At 47.4% G+C, this 10889-nt stretch overlaps 1 protein-coding gene across 1 annotated transcript in view; it reads right to left on the reverse strand.

Moving 5' to 3' along the window:
• LOC104522769 (trinucleotide repeat-containing gene 18 protein-like) overlaps positions 1-10889 on the reverse strand; it is a 16542-nt gene that overhangs the window by 5242 nt on the left and 411 nt on the right. The window contains exons 2-8 of the mRNA XM_029084305.1: positions 6862-7135; positions 4021-4463; positions 3039-3200; positions 2050-2191; positions 1453-1570; positions 1099-1174; positions 645-753 (exon numbers count right to left, since the gene is read on the reverse strand). Coding sequence (XP_028940138.1) covers positions 645-753; positions 1099-1174; positions 1453-1570; positions 2050-2191; positions 3039-3200; positions 4021-4463; positions 6862-7135 — 1324 coding nt within the window. The remainder of the gene's footprint in view (positions 1-644; positions 754-1098; positions 1175-1452; positions 1571-2049; positions 2192-3038; positions 3201-4020; positions 4464-6861; positions 7136-10889) is intronic.

The raw sequence follows: 10889 nt of genomic DNA on the forward strand, positions 1-10889 counted from the left end.
CTATTCTTGCAGTAATTCACTTCCCTGTTTTCACTGCAGTATCTTTTTTTTTTGACATGTATTTTGTCACTACTCTCAGCAATCACAAGCTGTTGCTTTTCACCTCCTCTGAAAGAAGCTGTGTTCCCACCCTCCCTTCTTGCATCAGCATCACTGATCTGTAACTCGTAACTAATTCTTCCCTTATACACACGTAGTGTGACCAAGAGCCCAAAAGCCAGACCAGCCATAGTAGAATTGTCCAGGGCTCCTCATTGGCTTTTTAATGGGACCAGATGGGGTAACTGATATGTCAAAGCTATGAGTGTGCAGGTGATTTAGAGACCTCTACAACCTCAGAAATCTTTGGTGCTTGGAATTAATTCTGACTTTTTGAAGTGTGTTGAATTTCCCTGGTATTTTAAGCTCCTAAATTGCTCAGATCTCTTCCTACAAGAGCACATCTCCAGGACCAACTGGATGTTACTGAACTAGCATCATGATTGAGTTGGGCATGACCCAGAGAAGAGGAATGGGCCAGGCTCTGACCTCTAGGACACTCACAGCAGACCTCAGGGATTCCCCAGTCAAGGCTGACATCCCTCAGGACAGGTAGGACTGAGACATCCCTGGTTCAGAGCACAGAGCATCCCAGGTGGCCTTACCTCGGACAACTGTCCCTGGGTAGAGGCAGCGGTACTGCTGGCTCCAGTAGGCTGCGATCCTTGTGCCCTCGGGCAGGAATCGCACTGAAGGTGGCTTCACATCGATGATCTGTTCAGGTCAAGAGGAAAACAATTACTGATGTTCCTAGCACCAGCCCAGACCATCCCACCACACCTGGCATTTAGCAAAGCAATTCTGGAGAAGGCAAGGGGCAGTTTCCCTGCTGGGAAATGACCTGCTCACAGGGCAGTGTGAAGGAATATCCCTGTTGGCATACAGGCCTAGTGCCCATTGCCAGAGGGGCAGCTCAGCCACAGGGCAGTGACCCACACCAAGGGAAGCTCTGCCCAGACTGGCCACAGAGGCAGGACCAGGGCATCCCTTCCAGCTAGCCTCCGTCACCCCAAAACAGGGCTCAGGCACCAAGGACAGGCACACTCTGGCCTCACATACCGCTTCCTGCAGGAGCTGCTCCAGGCAATAAATGTGGGGACGGTTTCCCCTCTCACCTTCCACCACCACACGGTATCTGAAATACAAAGGCCTGGTCAGACAAGGCACATAGAAGACATCACCCTGATCAGCTAACACCTCCCCCTCACCCCTACCACCAGTTTTTTTCAGAGCATTTAATAAGGTAATTGGATTTTCCTCAGCGCTGATAAATCAGAGTGAACTCTCCTTCCCTCCCTGCCAGACTCAGTCTCCCTCCAGCCAGCTCTACACAACCCCCAAATCGATCCCTGCACCAGCTACGTCCCCGTTCACCACCAGAGCCTGGGTGGATACAGCAGCCCCTCAACTCACATGTCTGGTGAATGCACTGTCTTGACATGCCCAGCATAGAGCAGCTTGTCATCCATGGGGATGAGGACACGCAGACCATCTTTCAGCTCATCCTTGTCAATTATGCAGGAGCGGGGAGCTGTGAGGTGTTGGAGTAAGATGGGGATTAGAGAGCACTGTACATGAAAAAGTGACTGCAAGGTGAGAAGGAAAAATCTCATACTCCCAGCATCACCCTCCCCTACAAAAAAGCCAGTAAGGCCTTTGCAGAAAGGGCACTCTCTCTCTCTGGCTAGCTCCTGGCAGAGGGAAATAAGAAAAAGTCATGGTAATAATAAAAAGTCGTGGTAATAATAAGAAGTCCCCCCTCCTGGTAATAATAATATACCAGTAAATGAAAATAGGGCGGCTCAGACACTGGGCTTCATCTAGATGTCACAATGGGCCACTCTGATAAGGTCAAATTGACTAGAAAAGTGGTATCTCCACCCCAGGGACCCATGACTTTGGATGAGGAATGTGAGAAAGCAGCACAGTCCTCCTCGGAGCAGCCCTGGGAAACTTGCCCGGCTCCTCTACCTGTACAATCAGCCTCCCCCCGACCCCTCCTGCTCTCACCTGGTGTGGGCGGTCGCTCGACCAGCATGCTCAGTGGGAGGTTCTCATCCTCTGAGAAGCTGCTGTCTTGGTTGGGTTCAAAATCCTCCTCTGCTGCCATGCTCTCCATGAGCTTGCTGACAGCTCCTCCTTTCCCTCGGTTCTGCAGGAGAGCAAGCAGCACGTCAGCTGGATGACAACAGGCAACAGTCTGATCTCATCTCACTTTCCTCCAGCAACAAATAACCTGAGGATATTGGGACAAACTTGTCTCCATCCTCAGCAATGTTCCTCACACAGAGTTAAGTGGGTGTACCCAAATTTGCTTTCTGGTTGAACAAAGACCTTTGTTTTTCTGGGTTTATTCCCAAGCATCATTGACAGCTGACCAAAAGCTATTTCACACACCCTAGCCACATCTCACTCCTGGAGGTGAGGAGGGATGTTGTGGAGCAGAGAGCTCTAGCTTTGCTCTGCATTCATCATCTCTCTGCAGAGTGTTCCTGAGACTTTGACTTCACTGAACAGGCAGCACGCATTGTTCCTGTTTCTTCTCAAAGCTCCACGATCCGTTTCTTGCTGTTACACGTAGACCATAAGCATTATTCTCAGAAATCATGTGAGAAGATGCAGTAATGTGTGTTATGAGAGAAGACAAGCTACAGCAATGGAGCAAAAACTATCCAGTGCTGAGCAAGGCAATTCCATCACCATCTCTTTGGTCCTCACTAACCACAAAGGCTCTCCCTCCACCCTGTGGCAGCCTTGGAGAAAATCCTGCCTGCTCATTAATTTGGGGGATGAAGGCAAACGAACGCCAGATGGTAGCAGTAGGTACTACCTGATAGTCTTCCTTGGATTTTAAGCTTCTCAAACCAGTATTTTGCCTGTAACACACCCAGCAAAACCTGCATGTCTGTTTTCTCTCCCTCACACTTCAACAGTCCAGCAAAAGAGCAGGACTCTGCCAGCCACCCTCCAGTTCACCCAGACTAGAACCAGCCCCTCACCTCTTTTTTCACCTCCTTGGCTTTCACCTTAGCTTTGCTCTTCTTGGAGGAACCCAGAGCATTTGCCAGGCTGACACGAACATCAGATGGGGAGCTAGGGATGCCAGGAGGAGACATGGACGAGGAGGAGCAGCAGGGTGTTTCTTTACCCTTCTTCCGCTGCTAAAAATAAAAAGAAAACTCTCCTATCAGTAAAAAGGGGATTGGTAAAGATCTGGGCCCAGGGAGAGGGGAAAGGTGGAGCAAAGCAAGTTGTGCAAAGATAGGATGATCTTCAGCCAGCAGTTGGTTCACTGACCACACCACATCCTACATCTCTCAGCTCCACTTTTAGGCTTCAGGTATTTCAGTCAGAGCTTTTCATTACCCTGGAGTGTAATTCCTGCCTATCAAACCTTCCCCCCAAAGAGCTCCAAGAAGATCCCAGTTGGCCTCGTGTCACAAGTAACTTGTCTAACTCTCCTCACAATCAGTGCTCCTCCATAATGCTGCCATGAACTAAAGAGGAGCCAGAGGGAGCTGAGCTTTCAGGTAAGATGAAGAGCCAGCATCCCAGAGATGACTGCCACCACCAGCCAGGGACAGCCCTTGGAAGACACCATATAAAAAGTGAACAGTCTTAAAAGGTCAGCGTGGTGGCCACAGCCCAGCAAGCAGGTCAGGCCGTGCAGAGAGTGAGAGAGAGATTTCATAGATGTTTTAATGTAAGATTGTCCACTCTGGCCAATCCAAGCAGGATGGATTTGGGACATGGAGAGGGTCACAAGTAACCTTCCCTGTTCAGATACAACCCCTGCAAGTCAGACCCAAGCCTGACAGCTCCTCTGGGCATATGTGGGGCTGGCAGGGGTGACAAGTGCCAGCCAAACAGCACTGGGGCAACCGCTGAGACAGGACACAACACTCCTCTGCCCTAACTGAGTTATTCACCCTCCCCTCACCCTCAGCCCCCAAGGGTCCCACACCAATTCTGCCAGCTCACCTTGCTCAGCTCCTTCCTCTCCTTCCCCTTGCTGCTCTCCTTTTTGGGGCTCATGGGTGCCCCCTTGCCACAGCGCCCAGGCTTGGAGACAGGAGTAGAGCTGGCAGGGGCCACGGCGTTCAGCATGGCCGAGGACATGGTGGCGTCATGGAGGAAGATCCGCTCGCTCCGACGCCGGTTCCACAGGTCATCATCGCTGGCCTCCAGCCCAAACTCAAAGCTCAAGTCCTTGGGGGACTTGAATTTCTTCAGCTTTCGGCCTTTCTCAGATCCAAGCTTGGTCTTGTCAGTGCTCCCAGATCCGGAGTCGAGACCACTGGGGGTCTGGCTTGGTGGGATGCTGCTTGCCTCCAGTGGCCCCTTCTTTCCTCGCAGCAGCCCTGACGGTGACTTCTTTCTGATCTTGATCTCACTCTCCGAGTCAGTGTATTCAAACTCTGTCCCTAGGTGTAAAAGATTTAACCATGAGTCAAAGCCCTGGTTGAGCCAAGAGGGACCACATCCTGCTAGAACCTTTTGGGCTCCATGGGAGACGCCGAGCCAGTTCAACAGAGTCCTTATTTGTTCCCCTTTCCAATCCCCACATCCCTCAGATCTGCATTTCTGCCCCATAAAACACTGACTTCCCTGAAAATAACTCACCCCTGCCCCAAACCAGAGCCCCCCCATTCAGGTAGTGTGGTTCAGTGTGCTCCCTGCCTCCAGTTTTCCCTTCTCCCACAACCAAAACCCTGCAGGGAAGCTCTGAAAAAAACCCCAAAAGATACACTACCATTTGCCCCCCCACAAGATGTGAGTCGCTTGGCTGAAGTAAAGCACGAACCCCACAAGCTGAGCCTTCCTCCTCTCCCAGTGGGAGTCTTCTCCGGTCTCAGCTTTGTTTCAGGAGAACAATCTCTTTAATGAATTGAATAAACCCACATTTCAAGCTTATTTTTTTCCCATTGGCCAAAAGACACCACAGATCTTTTTACTGGCTCGGGTAATCACCTTAAAGTCAAGAGAGGTAAATGATCTTTTGTCTGTGGCAAATGGAAATCCCCTCACATTGGCCTCCGCTCAGCAACACGGGCACAGCAGTGCCCAGAGACTTGAAATACTGTCATAGCACCAAGATGTTCACCACCTTCAGTGTGTTTCTCTCCCCAGAACCTGATAAAGGAGATGGAGAACATGTTTCCAGGGGAAGAAGGGAAACTGAGGCAGGACCTACACACCCAGCAACATGGGCAGGAGGTGGGCAAAGCACTGTGGTTGCACAAGCACTGTGCCATCAGAAGAATACACACAGCCAGGAAGAAACTTGCCTAAGGTCATGTAATAAGTCTATACTGGAACAAGAGACTAAGCCCAGATTTTCTAAATCCATTTATTTCTCAGGGCACTGGACCTCATGGGATGCACAGCAGCTCAGAAGATGTGTAGAAACATCAGCAGAACCTGGTTCTCCCTCTCCGAAAAAGAACATCAGCCAAAGGTCTCTCTTGTATCCTCCTCCAACCTGCTGTGGATCTGCCCTCTCTGCACACACATCGGCCATGACCTTGCCTTCAGACCAACAAGGTCTGAAATCAGAGCCTTGCTTGGCAGAATCTCTTCTCAAGCCCAAGAGTGAACGGCCCCTGCTGTGATAACCACTGCTTTGCAGAAGATCCTTGAGAAAGGACATAGAGGATTGAACATTCACGTGGGTAAATGAAAATGCACGAGGCACAAGCACAGAGAGCATCCCCTCTCAGTCCTTCTCTCTCAAATACGCTCACTTTCCTGGGTAAATGCAGTCTGCAGGAACCTGCTCTCATCTTCTACCCAAACCTCTCCCCCTGAGACAGCCCCAGCATGAGCAGGAAAAGAGCAAGTCTGTCAAAATCAAAGCTGGTAAGGCTCAAAATGAAAAACCCATTGGAAATTACAACACTCCTTTCTCCACTCTCACTGCCGCATGAGGCAATTTCTAGATGCTTCCAGTTTCAAGGAGGGGAGGTTATAAGACGATAAATTCTTAACAGAGGCTGTCGGAACAAGTTGGCAAAAGCCTAATATAGCATGGAAACAGTGCTAAAACGAGCTGGGCTCCCAAGGAAGACATCATTTTCCATTCTGAAGCATGCTATAAATTCCATTATCACTTAATAAATATTAATAGAGAATTTATAAATGGAGCCCACATAGATCTGTCTGACTGGGAACGATGTCACCAATGGGTACTTGTGCAGCAGGGCATGGGGAGGGGAAGAAATGAAACTCCAGTTACATGTAACACAGTGAAATTAAGACAGAGATGGGGAGAGAAAGACAGGGTCTGGCACTGCAAACACATGAGCAGAGGAGGAATGCTTGTTTCAAGTCTCACGATCCAGTTGCTATGAGAAAGCTAATGGGATGGGCTTATTGAAGGGGTTTTTCTTCTGCCTGGGTGTCTCTGCTTCTCTTGGGTATCTAAGATCAGCTGCATTTAGCACGTGCTGCCTTCCCTAAATTATAAGAGCATTTCACTGCCTTCAGCACTCTGTCCAAGGGGCCACAGCATCCCATTGCTTGCCTCTGCAGCACGACAGTTAAGGATTTGCCAGGTAGGAAAAGAGGGAACTTTGAGAAAGCCACAGGCAACTGCCCCTGGGGAAGCCATGGCTGCAGCTACCAAACCTACCATACCTGTGACTGGTTCCTGTTTTCTTGCCAAGCGATCCCTCCTTGCCTTGAGTATCAGGACCAAGCAGCCAAGAAGCAGGGAAGAGCAAGACAGTGCCTGGATGTCAACCTGCTCTCCTGCAACACAGCTGGGACCTTCTGAACCTTCTACCTTGCCCTCATGGTGCCAACCCTAACCGTGCAACTCACCCATCAGGCTCTGCCGCTCCTCCTTCTTCTTCGCCTTCTGCTTGGCCTCCAGCTGGATGATGGAAAGCGGAGGGGGAACGATGGGGCTGGGCATTGCGCTGGCAGCAAACCTCGCTAGAAGGCCCAGGCCGCTCTCATCAAGGGCAGGCGATGAAAGCCTGTCAGTGCTGTCCATCCCATAGTCCTCTGCTTCCTCCTCTTCCTCTTCATCCTCCTCTTCCTCCTCCTCTGAGCTAGAATCTAGCACGCAGAAAAGAGGAAGCCCATTAGAAATCTCACGGAGTTGTGCATCAGCCACATTTCCACCCCAAACCGGTGACTCTCCTGCTGCTCTGTGCTCACCTAAGTAGCACCGAGCCACCCACGAGCTGAGCCAGAAGATGCTGGCCACAGCCACACGTGTGTCTTTGCAGCCATACAGCTGGTACAGACCTGCCTACCACCACCCTCAAAGGACACAGCAATACATGGTACAACAAGGAGGACCCATTCAAAGCGAGGGAGGGAAGACCAGGGTGTTGGCAGAGATGTGAAAAGGACGCCATGCACCCCTTCCCTGCAGCTTTCAGGAGGAATTAAAAGCTTAATTCCTTTGAAAATCCCAACCTCCGAGCTGTGGGATTCCCCTCCCGCCCACCACCTCTTCCTCCATAACGAAATCCATTAGCAGAATCAGGATCAGAGAATCAGCATGGAAGGGGAATACCAGAGATCAGCCCGCGCCATGGCAGAAGGCAAGGAGGACACAGAGAGGAGAAGGAGCAGGAGGCAAAAATGCAAAGAAAGGGAGGGAAATAATAATTTGAAAGCAATGGGTTTGGAATGCGTAAGGGAGGAAAGTGTAGGTAGTGTTGGAAACAAGGAGGAGTGTTTAAACACTCTGTCTAAAAACTCTCCATGCCTTTCATTTCCCTCTCTACAGCTCTGGCTAGGGAAGCCCAGCTCAGCACAGGCAGGAAGAGCTGCCCACAGCCAAAAAGCTAATTCTGGCAAAGAAATCAGCCTTGTGACACCCGCAGAGAGCAGTGGGCTGGGGTTTTCCTTTATGGTGTACAGACAGCAGGTATTTTAGGGGTAGATGCTCTGAAAGTGGCACCTCTCCCTTCCTACAGCACTTCCCAAGAGTCTGTCATCAGCTCAAAGGCAATTAATTTTAACAGCATCTCATCCAGTTAGTGCTGGTGAGCCAGAGCCGCTACACAAATGCACGTATACCACACACACACATATACACACACATATATGAGCACATATAGTTATAAATATATATATATATCTATATATCTATAACTGCAAAAAGTGGGTCTGGAAAAGATATTTCATTTCTCTTGAAATTGAGGGCTTAAGTAGGATCATCAAGGTGGCTGGAAAATCTCCACTGCTAGCAGGAGCCCTGCTCTCCCCGCCTGAGCCCACTCGCCAGCTCCCCGCCAGCCGCTCTCCCTGCATCTGAAAGCCAGCCAAATGAGAAACCAGATCCCTTCAAAATGAGCTGGAATGAACATGAAAATCCTTTTCTTTTCACGTATGCCCTCTGGGATAGATAAAAATGTCCTCAACACTTGGCTGTTAAAAAAAAATAATAATAATAATAAAAAAATTACAATAACAGAAGTGTTATTTTTCCACTTTGGATTATTTTTCCATGACATTAGAAATAACAGGAATATTAGAAAACAATGCTCTCATCCTTGTGTTATATCAACTGAAGTAATTGCCAGTTTCTTTTCCTTTTTTTTTTTAAAAAAAGGAGAGCTTATCTCCGTAGCATACAACAGATAGTCACAGAATACTAATTTTTAACTGCATAAAAATCCTTTCCCCATTTCAATTGCTCACGCTGGTTCCTTGTGATATAAAAATGCTACTAAATGAATAGTCCTAGAGGAAATACATTTCAGTTCTCAGGCTGGTTCCTTGTGATATAAATATGCTACTAAACCTACAGTCCCTGCAGTAAATACCAAGACATCCACAGCCTTGCTCACTCCTTGCATAAAAACCACATGCAAAAAAAATTAAAATAAAATAAAATAAAAAAATCTGCAGCAAATTAGGATCAGATTCCTTCCCCTACCAGAAAAGGGGGCACAACTGCTGGTTTTTTATCACGTTTTGCCAAAAAGAAAACAAATCCAGATGAACTCAGCTATTCTGAGATGTGGAAACCACCTGCCTGAAAAGCAGCGAAAACCGTGCCCGAGTTCAACGACACACCGTGGGGTATTGAGACCCCCTCCACACAACCCGTTTGGCTCCGAAATGCAGCAATTCTGAGTAAAACCAGAAAAAAAAAACCTGTACAGAAGAAAAATCAACCTCTACAGCCCCTCATGCCAGACTTAGAGAGTCAGCCGAGCTGAGAGCGGCTCATTGAGCAGCTGGGGAGGAAAACAGGCAAAAAAAGGGGAAAGTTTGCAAAAAAATTGCTCCATGACCTGTCCCCTTCCGAACCTCCCCGCAGCACGGCACGGGCAGCACCACAGCAGCTTACAGACTCTGCACGTGCGAGGGCACAAGGGTGCCCAGCAGCTACGGTATTTCACATGCACCGAGGTAAGAGAGATTTAAAAGCCAGGATGAAAGCAGCTATTACTCACGCTACAGAAAACATACGATACAATAAAGTACCTGGCAGTTATTCTAACCTCTGTCAAATATACAGTGTCACACTATGGAAGGACAACTGCAGATAGTCTCTTGTCAGCATTTTTACCGAAACACTTATATTTTTATCTGCGTGAGAGAGAATTTTCAGCCTGAAAATAAACACATTTTAACACATTCACAGCACACATCTATCCTCCTCCAACTCTCACGGCGAGGGCAGATCTTGCTAACTCCACTCTACATGCACAGCACAACCCCTGCTCCTTTTCCTCCTGATTTTCCAAGGGACCAAAACTAACAAATGAAACAAAAAGAACATTATTTGGGGCTCTGCTCCAAACCGACATGGTTCTAAACTAAAAGTCTGTAAATTTACGGTCACGGTGGCAAATAAGCTGCTGGTGCTTTGTGGCCATCTGCACGGCTTCTCGGAGAGACTCCTGGTGCCTGTATTTAATGTGAAGCAGGAGTTTTACTCCTACTGTACCCAAACTACGTGTGGGCTCCAAATGAAGTATGCACAGATGTCTTTACACAATTGAAGCTTCGATTTTTAGTCCTGAAAAGGTGATTTTTAGTTAGCAACGGGGAAAGAGACATTTTAAAATAATTTTTTTCCTTCAACAGTAATTCCGTTAACACTGAGCAAGTAAAAGGGAAAAAAAATATTCCAAGCTAAAAATATCTTTTCTAACTGACATTTTTAAGAGCATGTATATGTGTGTATATACCCACACACTCAACCACACGTGTACATACAACTCTACAGCCAAAACAAACAATAAATTCATATTTAAATGCTACTGATGCCAGATAAACTGCAGCCAAAGAAGATTTTATTTTCTAGAATTTTTACCTGCATTGAATTAAAAACCAAACCCAATTTAAAATATTAGATTTTCTCATTGCTTTTAACAGCTAAGCTGTCATGGTGTTTTAACTGTAGGAGAGCAGTAAATGAAGATTTGTTAATGATGGACAGAAATTGGTTAAGCAATTTGGTTTTTAAAGACTGATGTTACAAGACAGATTGAGGCGGGGGTGGAGAGGAAAGACTTGGGAAGAAGGGAGTAAAAACAACACACTTAAAAGAGTCATTTCACATTGTAAAAAAAATAGCATGATTTTCTCATAACACCAAGCAGGCCTATAGCATACAAAGCAGGCTAAGTACAGGCAGACTTTAGACAGCTACTGGGTCATTGACATCTGATTTCTGTGATCTGTCCAGATTCTGGAGGTTACTTATTTTTGAAAGTCCAATTTAAGATTGCACTTTTTTTTTTTTTTTTTTTTTTCCAAACAAGCCAATTCTCATCATTGGAAGATTTTTTTTTTCCCCCCATATGTGCTGTGCTGCTGACTCCAGAAGTACTTGTAAAAAATTAAAAATATTACAACTATCACATGGGAATGAG

The sequence above is a fragment of the Antrostomus carolinensis genome, unplaced genomic scaffold, assembly GCF_000700745.2.
Source record: "Antrostomus carolinensis isolate BGI_N321 unplaced genomic scaffold, ASM70074v2 scaffold33873, whole genome shotgun sequence".
Lineage (NCBI taxonomy): Eukaryota > Metazoa > Chordata > Aves > Caprimulgiformes > Caprimulgidae > Antrostomus > Antrostomus carolinensis.